Source organism: Pyxicephalus adspersus, chromosome 6 (genome assembly GCF_032062135.1).
Source record: "Pyxicephalus adspersus chromosome 6, UCB_Pads_2.0, whole genome shotgun sequence".
In the NCBI taxonomy this organism is placed as follows: domain Eukaryota; kingdom Metazoa; phylum Chordata; class Amphibia; order Anura; family Pyxicephalidae; genus Pyxicephalus; species Pyxicephalus adspersus.
Window position 1 is genome coordinate 69,165,081 of NC_092863.1, and position 23,738 is coordinate 69,188,818.

Genomic DNA, 23,738 nt, shown 5'->3' on the forward strand with positions numbered 1-23,738 from the left:
CTATGTGCAGGATCGGTGCTATACGATCGTTCATATATATCGTGCAGGAACGTTCGTCGTTCGTTTTCCGACGATAATAATTGGAAGTGTGTACGTAGCTTAAGGAAGTTGATAGGTACATAATGCCATCCAAAAAGCATCTCTTGCTGTTCTCTTCTTTACCTCCGTTGATACCATAGCTTCAGTCCTCTAGTGGAAGCAAATGTGAAAAATATTCCAATGAGATGAAACAAGTGCTCTTTTTGAAAATAAGAATCTGTTTTCTGGTGTTATAACTGTAAATTAAACCTATAATCTTTGAATTAATCTAACTACAGTCAGCTGCTGTGTAATTTTTATGTCCTACTTCACTTTTCTGACCTGTATATATTACTGTATTGGATATGTTGCCGTTGTATGTGTGTCTGTGGCTAAATTTAGAACCAATTAGGACATATCATTTTTGCAGATTTGGCCCATTTCCTTATCTCCTAGCAGCAAATGATACATTTTTAATTCACACTAAAACAATTTATACCTTTGTATTACAAATGACTGTCATAATTGGAAAATAATTACACAGATTATTTCTGGCATCAGTATAAGGATATATTAAAGATGTCTGCACATACTTCCACATGTCTGCACATAATTCAACAGCATGATTGTCAGGCCTTCCAGTTGTTCTCAGTTGCACATGCTGTGATATTCCATCATGTATTTTTCATGTTTAATTCATACGTGCTTTTGTTTTTTTCTGTGTTATACCTGTTTTTTTTTCCTGGGTTGATGATTAGGAGCTTTTATGACTACATTTTTACAAATGAAGTAGCAACACATTAAGATTTTATTAGTCCTTAATTTTTAGCATTTGTAATTACAACATAAAATTTTAACTATCTTTATGATTTTTTTATGTAAAATCTTAAAAAGCATAGAATTAAATATACATGCATTCAAAGTAAACTTTACAGATCTGAGTACTGATGTTGGTACTAAAATAGTTCATACATACATATGTATAGATTCACTGATTATTAAATTTAAATGATAAAATTTCAACCCTTGAGTTATTTGTATGCTAAGTCTTGTTTTAAAACAGATATATTTACTGTCCGCTCCATTTACTGACTTGATAATTCCTTGTATTAGAATTTAGAGTGGATTCCCTAAGTGCAGGGGTTATCAACAATTTGTGGCCAGCAAAGAGCAAACAAAAAGGTTCACATACTCATCCTTGTGGTTTTTTAAAAAACAGCTGATCAGGTTGATTGATAATCATTTTACATTCAGTTCCACTTCTCAAAAGGATTGAGTAACAAGAGGGTGAGTGTTGCAGAAAATGAGTATTTTGAAGGGCAGTCATGCCCAGTCTCCCCAAACCCCAGATATTTGGGCTTGTCAGTGACCTTGAAAAAGCATTATTGTACCAGGTAACAGCTGCAGCTCCTTGGTGCCTAGTGCCAGTCATTGGTTCCGAAAAAAGCAGAATCTAGGCCAGATTCAGCTGATATCACTACTTAACAAATAGATTTTACATTAAAACTTAGGGAACCTTATTAAGCATGATATGCCATTACCCAGTCAAAATTTTCATAATAAAAAATACAGACAGTGCGACCCGTTTAGGCATTATTAGAAAAAATAACAAAGTATAGAATTTCACCAGTGAGTGGCCATAATGCTCCTGGGACTCTGGCATTGTTACAGTGACTTTCAGGCTTGCTGGAACACTCTCTATGACCCATTTAGCAAAATAACTGAAGTAGATTCATCTGACCAAGGATCCCCTTACTATACAGAAGTATACAGCAATAAAAATGGTAAGAACATCATGCACGTCATGCTTGACTTTGTATGCACTCTAAATGGGTTGTGTTTGCTATGGTAAAATGTTTTGTCTTTATTTGGTTTCTCTTCGTACATGGTATATGTGGTGCATATTAATTATAAAGTATCTTTTTTCTTTATGGAGTTTTATATATAATATTGACTTCCCAATGTATTCTTTATAGTAATTAATAATTTATATTAATATTAAACTCTATTTATATAGCACCAACATATTACACAACACTGTACAATAAATAGGGGTGGCAAATGACAGATACAGATAGTGACACAGGAGGAGGGGGGAACCCTGCCTAATCTAAGAGACCTTACTTATATTGTGATTTGGTGATATATGTAAATAAAATGATTACTTTTTATGGTTTCATTGGTTTCTAAATCTTGTTTTCTTTAAATCATGCTCATGCAGCTGCTCACATATATCATTTTATAATCTTTTTATCTCCTTTATTTTCTTTTTTTCAGTTTATATCTAAGCTTCCAAAAAAATAAAAATGTAAAGAAAATAAAATGTTCTTTGAGATACTTTATTAAATTTCTGTAACTATGCTATGTAGTAACAATTTTGAAATTGCCCACTATAATGGTGACCGTAAATAGCCAAATGTTTACGGTATGTTACTTTGATTGCAAAAGCTTTCAGTGTGTATGCAGTTGCAGTTCCAGTGAAAATACGTCTGTTACTTAAAAAACTATGATACGCAAAAAGATGTTAATAAAAAAATAGATCATAACTTCACTGGCGGTATTCCCGAGTGTGGCTCGGGGTGGATTTTCCATACCAAAAGCGGTAACTTTCAGCCACTCTCGGGCTGGAATTTCCAGGGAGATTAAAAGCCCTACCTGGTTCCCATGTTCCAGCGGCGTCCTTCAGCAGTGGCCGCGGCTTCCTCCAGTGATCGCCAGGCTACACAGATGCCGAACGTTGGGGACGCGAGTCCCTGGCTGGGAGGCAGGACTGTGGAGATGGTAGGTGGGACCGGTAGGTGGAAAATTTAAAATAATGAGGATTTTTAAATGTACCACTTTTACATTTAAAAATCCTCATTATTCATACCGTCGGGGAGGTTAATAAAGCAATTGGTATCCTAAACACATCCCTTTATCCTAAATTAAAATCACCCCCTAAACTCAAGCTTTAACCTAAAGTGTTCTCCTACATGTACCTGATACTCTAACCTCTTACCCACAGGCAAAGAAACGGGCCTCACTCCCTAAGACCCTAAGAATGGATGAACACTAAGAGAGGCTGGTCAGGCACCTGTACATAGACCTAAACTAGCATATAATAATTCTAATTACTACTAAGTATAATGTAGGAACCATTTGCATAATACTAGAATAAGATGTAATATATAAAGTGACTCCACTCTGCTATATTATATCTCCTAAATATAATGAAGCTCACATTCAAAAACAGGAGGAAAAAAGAAGTCACAGTATTGCTCAAAGCAATGATAACTTGAACGCACAATACATTTTTGATTATACTGATCCTAAATTTCTCTTCATGCAGAAAGGACATCCTTCGATTTTTGGATGCTGAGAGAGATGTGTCTGTAGTTAAAAGCAGCTTCAAGCCAGGGGATGTAATCCATTATGTGCTGGACAGACGCCGCACTCTAAATATTTCACAGAACCTGCACAGTCTTTTGCCTGAAGTATCACCTATGAAGAGCCGCCGCTTCCAGACGTGCGCAGTCGTGGGTAATTCTGGAATCCTCCTCAACAGTGGATGCGGCAAGGAGATTGACAGTCATGACTTTGTAATAAGGTGAGCCAGCATCTGCTGCTGGAGATTAACACTTTATATATATCATGTGGGCTTATCAGTCTCGCCGCTCGACTGTGATATATCATTCATGAAATGAAAGGGGCTGTGACAGCTTGTGTGATAGATTTCATAATATTAGACCATTTTCAAAAGTGCTGCAATTTTATGAAAAACAATTGTTTTGGAATAAATTTTATTCATACGTTTTTGTTGTCAGTTTAAAGGCAATCGATTCTTTTTTTAAAGAATTGGCTATTCTTTTTTAAGTGTATCTAATCCATTTTTGGACTTTTTGGATTTTAGGACCTTTTATTTTGCTTTTTGCTGGGGAGAGTCACTTTCTCTTGTCCTGGTGACTGTTGTCTTTGGGTCTGAAACCAAAGTACAGTTTTTCTAGTGACCACTAACAGAAAAAAATTCCTTCGTTTTTCCTCTTACTTTCTGTACCTCAAGACAGGAAACAAAGGAACGTTTTCTTAATGAGACTTATACTGGAAATGAAACTTAGCTATGGAAATGAAACTAATGATGATGTAAACTATTTCCAGCTTTATCCAAAAGTGAAAAAATAGCTCTAGATATTCACTTAATCAAAATAATGTAATTATATGTGTATTATAACATGAAGAAGATTGAAGTAATACTTTTTTTGCCTAAAGAAAAAGTAATCCAAAAAATAAAAAACAATGTGGTCAGGTTCTTTTTTGGTGGAAGGACAGGCGATGTCTCTTTTGCAAAAAAACAAACTTACCTGTCTTTTTGCAATTATTTAAACTCCCCTCACTGTTTCGCTGGCATCAACATCCTTATCCAGTCTTTCTATGTTCAGGATATTCAGCCAGTCTGATTGGACAGGCCAGAATGATGTAACTCCTGTGTTTGTGCAGGGATTATTTCCCAGAAGCCAGGTATGCCAGGATTGTATATTAAGCTGCATATGCACAGCTTAGTGTACACTATGGAGAAGATCACAGTTAGGTAAGTTTGTTTTATTGCAGAAGAGACAACGCCTGTTCCGCAATAAAGAACCTGCCTGCTAGACATTTTTACATTTTTAAGTTTTGTTTTGGTTTAAAGCTCATCTGTGGGCAAAATCTGTCTCTCAGTAACCTCCCCACCTTCCAATCCCTCTTTAACAAATTACACATATTTTTGTTCCTTTACTTTGTGAAAAATATATACTTGCCTTTGCCGTCCAAGCATCTGGGTAGCAGGGACCACCGACCCAAACCTAAACCCTCTATAGCCAGTTATTTTTGTATACAATGAAGAAATCCTAAATCGGTCTAAATGTATTTTCATCTTTCTGTTACTCCATTAGGGAAATTTCTATTCACTCCTTATCCTAATAACATGAAGGACATCTTTCCATAGTTGGGAATATTGCGCCTTTAACATTTCGCTGGTAGTGATGGTGTCAACTCTTCTTACACAATCAAAATTTTAAAGATTTGCAATAAAAAAGCTTAAATTAAAGCTTTTTGCTATTTTGAACTATTTTGTTACTTGTTCATCCATCCTAAAAAAAACATTTGCCATATTCCTATGTAAACCTTTGAGAAATGGTCCATGTTATTTGTAAACTAGTTGAGGAAGGAGTTGTCTATCAAGCGATAAATAGATATTTTCCAAAAAGTTATCCCTGTTCTTTTATCAATCCAATGTTTTTTATGGGTTAACCAGATGTATATGTCTCTCTCGGCTCTTCTGACTTTATTAACATGGAGCACAAATCACACAACCTCAGTTAACTTAAAATTTAAAGAGAGTTCAAGCTGTTTTCAGCAATTTTTACAGCCCTCAGTTTAAAACATGGCTATTCTTGTAAGATCTTATACATCCTGAAGAGGAAAATACTTTTTTTATAATTCATTATTATCATGCTAAGTTATAATAATGCTATTCAAAGTGAAAATATTCAAAAATTTAAAAACTTGGAGTGGTCATGTTGTTAAATTTGTCATAATCAAAATCAAAAAAATATTATAGCAATTTCAAGTGCTAGAATAAAATGATACCTATATAGTTATTAGAATCACTGGAACCTTTTCTGTTTCAAATTATATATAGAGCATCTTCTGTTCCAAAGTAGATATAGGCAACATAGAAGGTTGATTATTTAAGTTACTTTACTATTTTGCGCCTTTTGATTACCCACAACATATTTTTTTTTCAATTTTATATATATGATTTATTTTTATAAAATGGGGCCTTTTTTCAGGGAAAAGAGTTAAAAGCCAACTATTGTAAATCCAAACTAGCCAGTACATGTCCAAGATACTTTAGCTTACCCCAATGTAAGCACATAATTTTAGAAGGAACAACAGTTTGGGGTCCACTGATAAATATCTGCTACATTGTGGTGAATTAGCATACACATGTTCATGCCAATTTCGCTACACAATAATAGATATAACATTAACACACAGTAACAATTGAATCAGCAGATTTTTTTTTTTTGGTTTGTATTCATGTGGGCCAAGCATGTTAATTAATAACTTGTAAACTACAACATCCGCTATCCTGATTGACTAGAATCCATATCTTGAAAAGGTCCCTAGTAAGGCTTTAAAGAATGAAAATATTTGTAGAAGCCCCTCTCAGACCTACTAGTTGTCTCTTTCAGTTTTAGTATATATGATGATGGTAGTGAGTGAGTGTCTATAGTCTATGGGGTCTAATTACATAGCAGTACATCCGAGTCTTCCAGGTCCATGTGTTTTCAATGACAGTGATTGATTCTCAACCAGAGAATGTCAGATTTACTGCTTTATAAATAGACTGCAATATGTAGTATTTATTAAATTAGCTAGTAGGTATTTTGAGCAACAAAAGTGAATAAAGTCCCTATCCTACAATATTTCAGCTGGCAAGTATAAAAAGGATAGAACAGACTTTAATGCCATAAAAGTTTTTTCCTCTTATTATAGATAATGACGAAACAAAAGCTGACTGAAGTGACATTTAAATAAAGGCAAAATCTTGATGCAAGGGTCTTGAGCTTTTCAATGTGAAATCCAATTGTTGTGATTATGTCCTTTAAGTTAAATCTGCCGAGAAAAAGAGTTGGGGAACAAAAAAATAATTAGTAATTTTAAGCAGAAACTTGCTTGACATTCTAAAGGGCATTTTGCAAATAGAAAAATTTTAGGGTCCTCCTATTTTTCTAAACTTTTTTTTAAAGGGTAAAGCTAAGTTTTGGTGTGTTTTAGAAATATGGTGTTACTTAAACTATGAAAGTTTGAAATGAAGATCCACTTCCTTGCTTCATTCTTCTTCTAATGGAAATTAGCAGTTACCATACAGTAGACAGACCGCCAGAATTTTATGGTGACATTTAGAATCTAAAATGTAATATAACATATGGGCATTTTGAAAGAGAAGCAGCAGAAAACAGGACAATCCTGTCACTACACATCCTTGCTGTATGCTCCTAAAAACTCAATTATGTATCGTCTGTTTTCAAAATAGTGTTGTCCATCTTCTTGGTTTATATTACCACCTATAGGACTTTATTTTACTTATGATAAGGCAGCAGAATGCAGCATAGATTTGCAAGTAATGTTTAGTGGAGTTTTCTACTTAATAGTCTGAAATGACTAGAAAACACTCATTTATTGGTTGGTGACTTTAGGATAAAGAAATGCAACAAAACACAGCATGTAAGTATTGGCATTTAGCGAGGACATGTACAAGATCCTATTGCAAAGCACAAGGCTATAATCGTTTCTTGCAGTGCAGTCATCTGGTCAGAGTATTATGAAATAACCAATATAGTCCTATAGTGTGATGAACCTTCACTCAACATCTAGACAAACAAACAACACCTATCATTTGCTCTCTTGAAAATGTCACATTTGTATGTACCCCATCCCTCAAGTGACATTACCAGTACATCTGGCATCACAACTTGTGTTATTAAAAGAGCTAAATTCCAGTTATGTTGAGGGAAACAACCTTCTTTAATACACTACTATGATTTTTGCAAATTAATTACATGTATTAATTACATGTATTAATTTTTGGAAATAATTTTTGCCAGAGGCTTTGCTACTATCATACTTCTGAATAACTGAAAAAAGTGATATTGCAGAATCCCTTTATATATGCTATCTGAACAAAAGATTACACTCTGTATTTCTGTATTCAAAACAATATGCTGCCTGTAAATTGACCACAAGCCATAATATAAGTCATTTTATAGAAAAGGCTCCCTATAGTAGAAATCCTACCTACCAACTGAACTTGATTTCCATGGCTGCAACTGATTAAATGTAATGGTTTGCGGTCAGAGAAATTATTAGAAAAGCAAATTTGAACATTACATTATAGGCTTATTTGAAAAGCAGTAATGTGTGTTCTGTTATTTTTCCCAGCAGTACCACTAGGGGGAGTTGGAAAAAGTAAAGGGGTGGCTACAGACTTGCTAAAAGGACAGCTATACCACTGAAAATATTGTGACCTTCTTGGAAAAAGCCTACAAACAAGACTTGCAAGGAGAGCGCCTTAACAGTCCAAATATGCTGATTTTTGAAATATATTAAAACGTAGACCTATTATCAATTGATGTTCTGCTCGGAATTTGTTTCATCTTTCATGCTAGTATATGTTTGATCCCTGCTGAGATGCAGCACATAATGTAACTTCGAATAAGCGTTCAAAAAATCAAAGAACGTGCAACAATCACATCCTGTTTTATTTATAAATGATATTTAGTACTGGGTACTCAACAGGTTTCTGCTTCTTTTCTTTCTAGTTCTTGTTCACAAAACAGAAGAAGCAATATTCTGAAAAATATTTGGACCCAAAATGTTTTTTTGCTATAAAAAGGAGTTAGTTAACTATATTAGAAAATGTAAGTGTAGATGACCATATAAATAAATTGTAACCAACAACTTGAAACTAAAATCTCAGAAAATGGAAGAAAATCTCAAATATTTAGTTGTTTCTGGTATAGGAATAGAAGAAAAAAAATTCAAAATTGTCCTTTCTGATGATATTTGTTTAAAAGGCATTTCACTTACTCTAGATATATTTCCGCTAACGTCACAATGTGTTTACAATTCCCAATTCTCACTCCCAGTGTGAAAAATGATTTGGCTTTGGATACCATATAACTAAAGTATGCTGGGAAGGGACTGGCACATATGACATGTCCACATTCTTTCAGAATCCTTCTCTTGTTTTTTTATTGTGTGGATAAGCTAAAGGTTTTGCACACTTCATATTCTAAAAGCCTCTGGCTGGGTCTCACTATCTCTATAAGAAACAAGGGAATCTTCAATGGGAGAACATCAGGGGACTAGACACGTGAATGTAGATTCCCTGCCATTGATATGTTTTTTGAAAATGGGCCCCTTTTGGTGTTGGGTGTTTAACCCTCTTCCTGTGAGCCCCTGTAACGTTCTATTTGTTAGGCAGAACAGCTACAACAAAGGGAGAAAGAGAAAGAAGAGGGGTTTCTTTGGCAGTTAAACAATGAGATTTAGTTATACGTTCTCCATAAAGAGGTTGGACACCATATGTGGTGACCACTAACTAAACACAATTCACCTGAGCTATGATAATAGATTTAGCGTAGACAATTTTAGCATAGAGCAACGCAATCACCTCTGTCCCGACGCATTTCACCAATAAGCCTTCATCAGGGGAAGGTGGAGATTTCTATTGTTGTCTTCTATTTAGAAGTATTAAGCTCTAATGATTTGGTGCAGATAAGGATACTGTATGATACGAAGTGGAGATAAGTGGAGATTTTTTTTGATAGGGATCCCAGTTATCCACAGTGGGTACAGAATAGTTATAGAATTCACTTATAGTCCTTCAAGAAAATCCAGCATATTCTCAAAGTTACTTAGTGATTGAGGGAATCCTTTATAATTTATTAGAGAAAGCTTTCTCAAATTTACTACGCTCGAATGTATTACAATTTTTTGCCTTTTTTTCACCTATTATCATAGCTCAGGTGCATTTTTTAAGTTATTGTTGAACATATATGGTACCCAACCTCATTATTAAGAACTTATAACTAAATTGCATTGTTTAATTGCCAAAGAAATTCCTCTTCTTTCTCTTACTACCTTTTATTTTATGCTAATACCTCGGGGCTTCGGCAAGTAGTATGATATTGGGAAGTCTTATGGTACTCTTTCCCGTTTTCCCTAATTATAAGTTCAAATTCCAGACATCTAACAATCCTAATGGGAAGCTAAAAGCTGGAAGATTCCCAAAGAATGTGCCCCAGCTGTGCTTCATATAATGTTCCTTTTTCTAGCATAATTTATATTTTTAATACTTCAGAAAATCTTTTATGAGAATAAACATGGTAGGTTGCAATTTATATTATAATTTTAAGTTCAGAAGTGCCATTATCTTTTTCTGGAACTAGGAAAGATGTGGCCTTTCGTAGACATAATTGCAGTCTACAATAGTCATAATGCAGCTCCTAGAAGATTATGTTCTTTTATTTAGGTCTACTTTTTGACATACCTGGCCTACACTAACAATTTGTGCAGTAAGTACTTGTGTTTTATTTATGTAGAAAGTAACATGCAGTAAAGTTTTTTATTTAAATTATTATTAATATAACAGAATTTATATAGTGCTATATATAGGACCCTGCCTCAAAAAGCTTACAATCTAGGTGGTGGGGAAGTAACACACAATAGGAAGGGAGATATGTAGTGGGTTTTAAAAGACAGACCAAGATGGGTAGGCAAGTTTGAAAGAATGGGTTTTGAGTGCTAATTTAAATAAGCAGAACGTAGGAGCAAGTCGAACAGGACGAGGAAGACCATTCTAGAGAGTTGGGGCAGCTCTAGAAAAGTCGTGGAGCTGTGCATGTGACAAGGTTATGAGTAAGGAAGTTAGTAGTAGGTCATTGAAAGAGCGAAGAGAGCGGCTAGGGGAGTATTTTTTTACCTGGTCAGAAAGGTAAGTGGGACACGAAGTGTGGAGGGATTTGAAGGAAAAGCACAGGAGCTTGAATTTGATTGTAAGATGAAATGGAGGCCAATGAAAGGAACTACAAAGAGATGCAGCAGAAGAAGAGTGGTGGGAAGGATAGATAAGTCTGGCTGCAGCAATCATAATAGATCTTCAACATATTTTAAAGCCTGTACAGTAGTTTAATGCATGATTCATGATCACAACCCACCGGTAAATAAACAGTGGTTTCTGAATACATATTCATTGATTGATGATCGATGTTCCTCGGCAGTATGTCAGACTTCTTTTGTATCAGAAGCTAATGAGCCATGTGGGTGTGCATAATACAATATCTGCTAACAGTCTGTGATATCTTATTTTCCAGGTGTTGCATCCACTTTTTTAAATATAGTTCATTAATTTTAGCAAATTTACCCAAATGATCTTTAGGATAGGTCTTGTAATTGCTTTATCATGGTTATTTGCAGAATGACAAACAAGACATCCCCAGAGAATGTGTTTAATTGCCCTACTGAAAATGCTTATGAATTGTAGGTTTATCTTTACCTCAGATGGTTCACTTCCTGTTTAAATGTTATCTCAAGAAATCCCATGATTAATACTAACCAGAGGGTAGCAACATTTTAACATCTTCATTAATTCACTTTTAAATACAAAATATATTTTTACTGTTACATAGTTACATAGTAGGTTAAGTTGAAAAAGGACATAAGTCCATCAAGTTCAACCTCTAGGGAAATTAACATATCCCAGATATAAAACCCCATAAGACATAGTTGGTCCACAGGAAGGCAAAAAAAAAAAAAAACCCCAGGTACAATTTGCTTCAATGGGAAAAAAATTCCTTCCTGATTCCATGAAGCAATTAGGTGTTCCCTGGATCAACAGTCACTGTTATTTTTACTTTAAAGTCTTAATACCCAGTTATATTCTTTGCTTCTAGAAAAACATCCAGCTTTTTCTTAAAGAAATCTATAGTAGTTGCTGAAACTACTTCCTGAGGGAGCCGATTCCACATTTTCACAGACCTTACAGTGAAGAATCCCTTCCTTATCCGGAGCTTAAACTTCTTTTCCTTCAGACGCAAAGAGTGCCCTCTTGTTCTTTGTAATGATCTCAAAGTGAATAATAGGGAAGAGAGTTCTCTATATGGAGCGTTTATATATTACTACAGGGTGATCATATCCCCCCTTAAACGTCTCTTCTCAAGGGAGAATACGTTCAGTTCAGCTAATCTCTCCTCATAGCTGAGCTCCTCCATTCCTTTTATTAGTTTAGTTGCCCTTCTCTGCACTCTCTTCAATTCAACAATGTCATTTTTGTGAACTGGTGCCCAAAACTGGGATGCATATTGCATGCATTGTACAGGTTCAGGAATATGTGTAGATCTCTGCAGTCTATTCCTCTTTCATTACAAGAAAGTACTTTACTAGCTTTAGATATTGCAGCTTGGCATTGCATGCTGGTATTAAGTCTATGATCCACCAGAACCCCCAGATCCTTTTCCATTTCTGACTCCCCAAATGTATTCCCCTTAGACAGTATGAAGCATGCATGTTGTGAACCCCCAAGTGTATAACTTTACATTTATCTACAATAAATGCCATTTGCCACTTGGCTGCCCAATCAAACAGTACATCCAGGTCTGATTGTAGAATATAGACATCCTGTATGGACTTAATTCCATTACATAGTTTGGTGTCATCTGCAAACAAAGAAATGATACTTTTAATCCCAAACTCTATATCATTTATAAAGTTGTAATTATTATATACTGAAGACCACTAATAAAATAGATAAAAGTGGCCATACCCAATGGTCTGATCACTGAATACTGTCCCCAAGTCTTGCTTTAGGTAGGTATCCTGACACCTCTATTACAGAATCAGTATACAGCAGTATTCTACCCAGCCCCTTATAGCCATGTGCACCACCCAGCACTTTTCAGTTACTACCTGGTTGTTCAGGGGTTCCTAAACTTTTTAATCTAAGGATCAAAAAAAGAAATTTGTTATTGCACTGCAACCTAAGTAAAGAAACATTACAGAAAAGTCATAAAAAAATAGGCTATATGTCTTCATCTCAGATCACTAAACACTGATTTTTTATTTGTACAAACTAGGCTACATTTACTACATAGTCATGTGGTGACACATCACAAACACATTGTCCTTTCGCGTCTTCTCGCTTTTTTTTTTTTTTTTTAAATATTTATTTATTTAATTTATTATCTTGACATGATTTTGTGTTTAAAACTTTATTATACTTATACTATTATAATATACTGTAAAATAATTTTTCATGAAAAACAATGTACCACTTTTAGACATAAAAATCCAGACAGAAATGAACTGCCAAGGGGGTTAAGAAACACTGCGTTGGAGGATCATAAACTGTGCACTTTCCACAAACCTTTTTGCCAAAGGAGGTCCCTTCATTAGAGGCCAGCGTGAAAACTTGGGAACCTTTGTGTTTTAATGTTCTTGGATAGCACCTCTAGTAACAAAGCCAGGCATGCCCAAGTATTTGTCTTTCAGATCGATCAGATTTGTAACATTGTTGGAAATAGGAGAGAATGTTACTATAAAAATAAAGGAGAGGGAGGCTTCAGAATAATTAGGAACCACAGAACAAAAGATGTATCTGTGTTGCTCATAGTAAAGGGTCACACAGCATGCATAAAAAGTTAATTAGCTCAATTTATAAAGTTTAATAAAGTTTCAGTGGCCAAAACAGAAAATTATTGCTTTCAGCTTTCACTGTTGTATTAAGGGATGGTCACATTTCCCCATATTCCAGTATGTGCAACTCCTGATTTTTAGTAATACATATTACTATTTATATTTATCTTCCATTCATGGAAAACCTACATGCTTTTTAAAAAAAATTTTCACTAGGATCATGTTACCACAAGAACTAATTCTAAAAGTTCTTATCACTTTTTGTTTTTATTTGGGACATTTATTTGTTCCCCTTTTGAAAGATGTGCCCAAACCTGTTTTTGTGGCAGCTACAAACTTCTGGATTTACCTTTACTTTCTTTAATGAGACAGTGATTATGTGGACTAATAGTGAGAAATAATATTCCCCGCAGGGGCACAGACATTAACAACCTGATTGGAGGCTGGAACCCTTCATATCAAAACTTTTTTCCCTTTTTGGTCCTACGCCCCACTACGAGAGTTAATTTCTCATTTTTACTAAGGAAAGATAAGGCTGTAGTAGAATCTGATTCTCTTCTGTGCAGTGATGTGGTTTGGCATCTTCCCAAATACCGCAAGACCTAAAAACTTGCATTGGAAAGGGATAATATCTGTGGTCAAAGCCCTGGGGCAGGGAGGCGTCCAGCATGGTTGTGTGGAAGCAGTCCAAAGAAGAGGTGCTGCTGCTGTTGGAGCTGGTGATTAGGTAGTTTATACTCCGGCTCTGTTAGCCCCTATTGTGTTATTAACCCTTGTTGGGTGGAGGGGACCCAACTGCCAGGGTAAAATGTATATTTGCCCATAGTTTAGTTTTACGTTTGCAGCTATCCAATTAAATAATACACTTCCTTCCCCTTGTGTTGTGTTCTTCTGCCACTATTACCTTCTTTGTAATTGGTATTGTCTCCATTTGAACACGCATGACATCCATACAATACAAATATAGCAAAGTCTAATTATCTAAAAAGTTGCAGGATGTCAACCCCCTGAGGGAAAGCTGGGGGGTTCAGGATAACTTACATATAGAAAACACAATCTTAGGGTTATATGAAACTCTAAATCAGTAAAAACAGAAAAAAACACGGGATCTGCCAGACACTTGGTTGCCAAGACAACTATTCTCCGAGCCCCCTGTGACCAGTCTAATCATTTTAAAAGCCTGCTGACTAGAAAGAAAGAGCAGGGACAACTACATGGCCTGTCATGCAATATTCAGGCTTGTTTAGTTAGTCGAGCTCTGTGCTAAGCTGTGTGTTCTTGTAGTGTTGGGAAGCTATTATGACAACCATTGTGTCTGCACTACATTTGTGTCACATACATAGACATATTAATACTAAGAAAGTAGGGGTCAACTTAACATGCACTCAATACTGAGAAGATGCCAGGACTTTGGTTTTGACTTTCAAAAATGGATTAGATTTACTGAGAAATATTCATATACACTGTCATATACAATGCAAGCATGTACGCAATGCATACACAGACTTGGCTGGGGAACAAAAACATACTCTCATATTAATTACTACGATGCTCATACAAATTTGGTTAGAGAATGTAAAGGCACTTTTACATTAATTACTATGATGCACACGCAGACTTGTTGAAAAACTTAAATGTACTCTCTCAATCGTTACTACATTCCCATGATCCATACAACAAAGGGTTTGTGCATTTGGCTAATTCACAAAAATGTTTGCTAGGCATAATTTGCTTCAAATGTAGGTGGGAGTTGATACGTTTTTGGGGCTATTATATACAGGTAGTCTCCAGGTTAAGGACATCAAACATACTGACCACTCCTAGATAAGAATGGGGCTTCCCTGCTCCCTCCTGTGCAGGACAGAGGCTTGGAGGGGGGAGGGGCAGTTTGCATGACTTGCAGAAGAAATCATTTTGCTAAACACAGCTGCCACTGAGCTCTTCTGCAAGCTCATGTAACTTCTGCAAGCTCATGTAACTTCTGCAAGCTCATGTAACGACCAGGACTGCAATAGATGTGAGTGTAGGCTATAATAAATCAGTTGATGAATTGCATTTGTCAGGTGAAAGTTTGTATGCTCATGCAATCCTGCAAGGGAAGCATGTAAGTTACCCTTAAAGCAATTTCTCTCTGTGGTTGTATTAGTAAATCAGAACCCCTTATACGCCCTGGGAATTCTCCACACATGAGTTTGTAGTCTCAGGAACCGTCGATTTACACTCTAGGAACATATGCACATTAAAGGACAACTTGAGAGAACCCAGTAAATTCAGTCAATTGCTTGTGGTATCCTGCTATTCTGATTCAATTTTTAAAATCTTATTTTATTATTTCTGTACCTGAATTTTATATGTGCCACTGAATTTTTTTTCTTGGAACTTCCATTTGAAGTTGAATTTAATTATTTACCTCCTGTAACTTAATATTTCTTTTATTTTTTGGATTTGGCCAAACATATTTCAGCATCCGACTCAATAATAGTAATACAGCATTTGTGTTAAAGGTAGGGTCAGTATTGGAAAAAAAAAAACGCCTAAAAAAAGTAAGAACACAAAGAACTTCACATTTATTTTTACTTGACATTTAGGCATTTCTGCATGAGTGCCTGACATTTATTCAGAAATGAATTGCTTCAAAGTAAAACACAATACAATTAACAAACAGTGACAGAGGTCCAAAAGGCTTAAATTAATGAGGCAGCTGAGGGAGTTAAAGCTTTAGGTCACCATGTCAAAACTGACCCCTTAATTGCATGGCCAATAAAGCCACTGATAGTGTAGTCACATAGAGCTCTATCATTGCAAACCCAGCACAGGTCAGCTGCAGATAATACCATGCATCTAATCACTGAACTGAACTTGCAGAAGCTTTGCTTGAAATTCTCAGTAGAATGATGTGCAGATCTCATGGTATTCCCCCCTCCTCCTTTCCCCATTAATTCCTATTTTGCTCTGCTGAATTCAGATTCTTGTGACAGTGGATCTTAATTTATATTTGTAAAGCACACTGTTGTGCTGTATAACTGTGGTCTTTTTCTTTTATTATCCGAAAGCTTCCATATTTCAGCTTATTAGGCGGACCCCAAATACAATAATTAAACAAATCAGTGTTTCATGTGACTTCCCTTAGCTAACCATCCACCCACAAATCACGTTGCTGGCTGAACAATCTGTTTGGGTCCTCATTGTTCCTGGAATTTCATTTTCTCTGTGTAGTACAGTATGTATTTACAAAATATTGTGTATTCGAAGACCCTTCTCTGTCATCAAGAACAGTAATCTGTAGTCATCCTTTACATATTCTCCTAACACCGTCCTAGACTGGCCCTTGTAAAGCTGGCAAGTCAGTTGGGCTAAATGAGGGAGTGGCACAAAACAGTTGGCTTAGGGCAGCAGAAAACATTATTTCAGCCCTAAAAATAACTCTTCTTGGTATTGCTTTTTGCTGTCAGTCTTTGCCAACTGTCTTGGTATCCCAAGAGGTGTAGGATGGGCGCTTTGTGTTTGACAGTATGGTCCTAGTTTTTTCATTTGTAGCCTATTGTTGGAGGATGAGGTTTTTAGCAGACATTTTACCATGTGAATCACATGGTTATATTTCTCAGTTTATTATTTCACCAAGTCTGACTAGCTGGCTGAAATACCTTCCTAGACCTTGAAAGAGCCACCATGTTTCTTAGAAGGCTATAGGCATGCAGTAATGTAATTCTGCCAATTCTTTTTGTGTCGTGGTAAGTCAGAAAATTTGGGCTCATCACTCAATAAAACATTCTACTGTAACTTCATGGTTTATGGATATCACCCATTGCAATCTGTACTACTTGCTAACTTTCCTTTTCTTTTTAAAGTTTAAGCATGTACTTGGTTCCAGGTACTATTTATATAGTCATTGAACTTTTTTCTGTACCGTAAAGGAGTAACATTTGTTGTTGTTTGGACTTTTAGTATTTTCTACCTTCAAAGGTGGTAGAATTCAACAAATAGAACACCAAGGACAGATTGGGAATCCCAACTGTGTTCTCTTAACTACACAAGCAGATCATCAAATGTCCAGAATTAACAAATAAATAAATAGTTCTAGCATCATTTGGGTTTCCAATTGGATTCCAATAGGACCTGAAACCAACAAGGACTGGGAATGTATATAAACATTGTCAATATTAGTGTATGCAGTATATTTCCCGCAAAGATACCTTTCATTTAGTTTCACAGTGGCATGCTGTAGTAAAACATTTTGTATTTTAGTTGGGATGGATAAATGGATGCATTTTACATATACTTTTAAAGAAAATGTTTTCATTACATGGGAACATTGTATGCAGAGACCCATAAAGGCTTTTCAAACCAAAGTGAAGGGAAATTACAGTCTCTGTTCTTTTTTTCTAATAATAATTGAAACAGTTTAGCTAGATTTATTCTTTAAACTCAAAAGCTGCTAATCAAATTGTAGAAATATGGAAAGCCTAGCACGTGAAAGTTACATCAAAAGTTATTTTTAGAAAACAAATTTGCACTAAAAGGAAGAGGTGCATAGAGCTAGAACTGCAATTGATGTTTATTGATAGTTTTTGACATGTGGATATCACAGGGGGTACACCCTGCTTATGATTTTTTTCATCATATGATAACTTTGAGTTGTTCAGGTTTTGTGACTGGTGTTCTTTAAGTGAAAATTGCCTGACTGTGCTGGTGATTGCTTCATCATTTCTTTTCAGCAGTAAATGGGAAATGCACATTTCTGAATTGGTAACAAGCAGGATGTATGTTTTTTTGGATAGGATCCCATCTTTAGAAAGCATTAGAGGATTTTCAGCTTATAGTATTGCAGGTATATAAAGCACATGAACCCTGTCTTTGATACATTTTAGTATCCTGTTTATTTGTGATGGTTATTTCATACTTCATTGCTGCAACAGATGGGGGTTGTACGCCACTCTTTAATAAAAGGGGAACTAAATAAAAAAAAAAATAAAAAAATGCAACCAGGCAGGTCTCTAACTGCATACTACTTGATCACATTTTTATTTACATGCACCCATCCTTGCTCTGTCATGGGCATCTTCTTCTGCTCCTCCTCTGGGTCTTGGATCTTCAGCCGTCTTGCTTGGCCAGGCGAGGCGTAACATGCACACGGGTGTTCAATAAGTCCCAGCAGCTCTGGATAATGCTGGAATACCAGGCATACACTTCCACAGCAATGTGTACAAGGAATAGTAGATTGCGAACAGGCAGGTAAACTCACAATTTTGGAATGCAGAACCACCATAGTACCTCTTTAATTACAAGCCCTGCAATGTGACCCATTCTAGTAGATAAAACATTCTCCTCTTGATCATCTGTCTACTTTCTTGATTAGACTCATCTGAACATAGCCAAAAAAACGGTTCATTTAAATGCCTTTCTTAAAAGCTCCAGACAAACATCTCAAAACACTAATAAAATACATATATGTAAGCTATGTTTTCTGTGCAAGAATTTGAAATTCACTTCATTTAGTCACAAAATTTATTTACCTCTGCTATGCAGCATTGGTAAAAAATGACATTACTCTCTTTTGGGAACATAGAGGACAATCATATTGAAGGGACTTTTAAGGCATTTTACATACACTATAAATTTGATAAAAACTGATTTTTGTTGTGACACAAAATATATAAAAAAGGATCTTTTGCAATATACTGCAAAATGATTGCCTCTGTATTCTCAACTTTACTGGGATGTCAGCAGTGAAATTTAATCACTTGAGATTCAACCAATAATTTGCTTTATTAATCTCTCTGTTCATAACAGAGCAACCTGCAGATGGATTCATCCTTCTTTTCACTCTGTCTCCTCCATTAGTATATTCTCTGCCAGTACATGCGCATGCAGCACACCTGAATGGATCAAACTGATGCCCCTCCCTCTGGAGGGACCATAAAACAAACAGGTACTTACTCATTACACTTATTGCATTTAAAACATAAATGCATTACTTGGTGTAGTTTGTTTGCCTGAAATTTCACATTAAATGATAAGTGATTATATTCAGAAAGTTAGAGACAAGACAAGGAGCAGATCATTTTTCTTACTGCTAGTAGAGGGAAAATCTTCTGTCTGATAGGTTGTTAGGCCTCCGTCGCACCGTGATGAGTATATTTATGGTGGTTAACTGGCCTTCTTTGTCATGCAATGTTATAGTAAGTAAATTTTGTTAAGGCCTTTTATTGGTATATTGCTGTTGGACAACATCATGCCTGCAATTGTTTTCTTAAACCTCTCTGCATTTCAGTGTTTTTCATTGGCACATTTAAACAAACCAGAACTTTTCACTGACTTAATAAATTATTTTGAAATAAACACTGTAATCCGAATAACTAATAACTATATCAAGAGCAGTCTTATTAATAATAATATTACTATTATTTTGTAATTATAAAAGATTATATTAACCATCCATTGGCAACTTAGAGCATTGCTAATCACATATAATGGTACTACATTGTGTATTGCTTTGTTTTGGTGGTGCTATCAATATCAATAGTATGAGTAGTTTTTTTCAGCTATAGCATTGCTGTATCTCAACCTACAAGACCCCCTAATTTATGCTTATTTTAAATATTATTTTCTTAAATACAATGTCAAAAATTAACTTGCTGGTGCTTACCTCCTACAGTCTTCCTGTAAAAGACTTAGGGCTCTTTGTGAAGTGAAACCAGGAGTTTGGCAGCTCCTGGGTGCACAGCAAACTGGACCACTCAGGTAGCAGCTGTGGCACAAATCTTCAAACAAGAACCAAGCGGTTAAAGGTGACTTTTAGAAGCTTCATGCAATCCTTTGTAGTAGCATAGAAAAATGCTTCCCAACCACTTTCATGCAAGTGGATTGCAGACCATGGTTGAGCCTGTGGCAGAAAATTGCAGCTTACCACAGGTCTGAAATGGCCCTTAGTAGGTAGTAGTACTAAAGAGTAAGATTGTCTGATTTTTCTGCTATGATAAGAAAAAAACTCCATAGTATTTCACATATGGAGGTATTAAACATACAGTAATCCTGGCCTGTGATAAATTTAAGCACACAGAAAAAAATTACTTTTCTGTAGATCTTTAGGACAGACACTGCAGCACTTTTATCTAGGAGGAGGCAAAGATGAATCTACCACACTTCCTCAGGGCAAAGCATTTGGTGCAGTGTTTCAGGATCTCCAGCCGAGGAGCAGATTCAGCTTCAGGGCTTAGCACTGGACCCAGGCTATCACAAACACTGCAGCTTGCTACAACTGTTTTAATAAAGGCATTGTGATGAACAAATACAAATTTTAGTGTCTTTTAACGTTGTACAGAGGAAATAAAATCAATACTGCCAAAAAGACTAATGTCTGTGAATAATTTATGATTTCATGTCTGTCCATTTCTGTCTGCCTTTCTGTCTTTGCCTTAATTTCTTTTTCGTTTTAACTTTTGAACAAACTGCTTAGCGAGTCTTCTATGTAATATCCAATTAACCCTTGTAACATAATGACTGTGATATTGTCCAGAAAAAGGCTCTATGTGGCTCCATGGTTTCATAAGTATTCATTTTAGGATTAGGACAGCATGTTAGGGAAACCTAGGATTTTATCAGTTATTTACAAAACATGTACTAGGGCTGATATTATTAGGATTCCTCACTACACAGAGTGGAGTCATTTCCTAATTCTGTAGACCAATTTCTACCAATTTAGGATCAAGTCACTTTTTACTTTTTAGAGTAAATGTTTGGAAGTGCCTTTCCGGTAACATAAAATCTCTGGCCATTGCCGTTTCTTGTTTTGTAAGCACACCTTTCTATACTTTACTTGGCCAATTATAAAATGTGATGAATTCTGTGAATACAATACAGAACGTATGGTTCTGAGATTTGCCAAAGAGAGAGGACGGGGATGTGCAAGCAACACTGTCAGTGCTGATGAGAGGAGCAACTTTCATTTCTAGAGCTGACGAAACAAACGTGGCAGCTGTTCTGTGGGTAATGTCATCTATTCATTTTCATGTGATTTGAAGATTACCTGTCCAATACTGAATATTGAAAAATTCTGGAGTCTGCTTTAAGTTCACCAGGACCAAACTGTATGGTTCATTGTGTGTTTGTCTGCTTAGAGATGAAAAAATAAAGAGATGTAAAGATAAAGGCTACTACACTAGGGTTGCCTGTAGGAAATAATTGCTGGACTGCTATTGTTTCCAAAGGTTATAAACCAGAAGAAAGGGTTCATACAGAACACTGAATATGTAAGAGCTCAATGAAGCAGAGATTATTTTGACATTTGTGACTTTGCTTGGTGACTGTATGCCTTAACTTCATGTTATTTTCTTTTTGCTGAAATAAACAGCCTGTTTTCATTGGGGAAATTTTGACTTTGTACCTCTATTTTACATCTGGTCCCCACACTCTTTAGTTTAAAATGTAAGAACAGTGACGAGTGCGTTCACAAATAAAATTCCCCATTCTTCCAAATACACACAGTTTTATTAAGAGAAGTTAAATAAATCTTTGCAGGTGTATTTTATTAAGAATGATATTAAGAAGCCAAAACTTTGTATATGGCAGAGCGAAATGTCACTTTCCCTGGAAAAGTTAATTATCCCTGCATGTGACATAATCCGGGATGGTGGAATTAACTAGTAGTTAGTAGGTAAAAAAATTTAAATTAGAATAGATTTTTTTGGAAAGGATTATTACTTTAATGTATTCCCTAGAACAATATTTCAATCCAATTCCAGGATAGCATTGATGCTTTTATGTATAATACTTATTTATTATTTAACTCGGTATCTTCTTCCTATTATTTATAAACTCCCACCAAACATAAACACCTGCCTTATATGTCCCTTACCTGACTGAGTTGATTTTTATTAAATGTGGGTTAAGCTACACAGAATGTAATTATTAGTAGAATGTAACAAGTTGTAACTTAACCTTTGCACAGCTCACACTTTTTTCAGTGTTATAAATCAATTATTGACAAGCCTTCTATGAAATAGATCAGTTTAAGTGACAGGTTCTTCTCAAGGAGACATCTGGGGTCTGCGACACCTGAAGTCACGCTTGTACTCTGTTGAAGCTATTAAACTATAGGCAGGAAGTTGATTACTTTTGAGTTATACTACCCAGGGGAGATCTGGATGTATGCTGATCCCCTGCTTCTGCTCATCCTGACATCTGTAATGAAGGTTCCAGGTACCCAGAAGTGACAGGTAAGCCATGGGGTACTTGGATGAAGGGTAGGGTCAGGTGGAGAAGGAAGCATATTATAGATGATATAGAAATGGTCAGGCGTCTTGTTGCCAAAAAAACAACAGCTTGGTTTACAAATGTAAATAAATGGCAGTAAGTTTTTGATTCCTTGCTGCCAGCAACATATAATTTGCATGACTAGCAGTGCAGGGGTTAAGGGTACTATGTAATGGTTTTTTATTTTTGTTTTTGAATTATTTATTATGGTTGGGACTAAAAAACAAAAAATAAACATTTTAAATTATTTACATATTTTTTCATGTGAATATTAAATATTGAATAGTTAGGTGAATATTAATTATTGAATGTGAATGTGTGCTTTTTTGGCCATCAAGGAGCAGTTCTGTATCTTTTTCACAAGTTTACACGTCTGTCTCTACCTGCTATGCCAGGACTGGACAGTTTTTAGAGCTTAGTCAATAACGCTAAAATTTGCAAACACAACTGAACACATCCCTTCTTCATTCTTCCTGTCTGGATTTTCAGATAGGTTTTAGTGAGAGAGAGACTAAAAACTCACAATGCTCTGCCTGCAAAGCTGCATTAAACTACAATACCCAAAACTGTTCATATAGGACACTTCCTCAATGTTAATTTAACTGCAAATAATAAAATACCAGCATTATTCTTACATTTTAATGTCCCCCATAATACTCAAAATGTGTTGGATTTAATACAAAGAGGGAGGATGTGTTAACAGGGTTTTATTGATCCTCTTCAACTGTTTATATATAGTAAAATATATTTTACAGTATAGCAAAACATTGTTTTACTGTAACAAGGTACAGAAGGGATCCCTTTCAAAAGGATTTTATAGTCTGGTGAAGATGTTTATTATATGCTAAAGCTACAAATTGTGATGAATGTACTATATGAAACAGAGGCACCTCTAGAATTCAGCAGTATCAATTCCCTGGAGACTCCAAATTCCACTGGTTAAGAATGAGTGTGCTAGATACATTTCAAAGTCTATTTTTATTTACAGGATAGTAAAATTTCCCTTAGGCTACCAGTAAATATTTTCTTTATTTCATTTTTAATTATCAAGTACATATCTAATGCCTGTTTTTGTAAGCAAATCCAAAAGATAGATATAATAGATCAAACAATATTTATCTGCTTAAAATTTTGCCTCCAATATCATTCAGTTTTAAAAGGAATCTATTGCGCACTCTTTGTCAACTTTTTCTCTCCAGTTGAACCCCTGTGTTCTGGACCCATGATGTAGCCCTCTTTTCCTTTTGTTAATT

General features: G+C 35.5%; 1 protein-coding gene across 1 annotated transcript in view; it reads left to right on the forward strand.

Annotated features, from left to right (window-relative positions):
• ST8SIA4 (ST8 alpha-N-acetyl-neuraminide alpha-2,8-sialyltransferase 4) overlaps positions 1–23,738 on the forward strand; it is a 94,621-nt gene that overhangs the window by 30,750 nt on the left and 40,133 nt on the right. Inside the window, exon 3 of the mRNA XM_072416124.1 lies at positions 3,347–3,604. Coding sequence (XP_072272225.1) covers positions 3,347–3,604 — 258 coding nt within the window. The remainder of the gene's footprint in view (positions 1–3,346; positions 3,605–23,738) is intronic.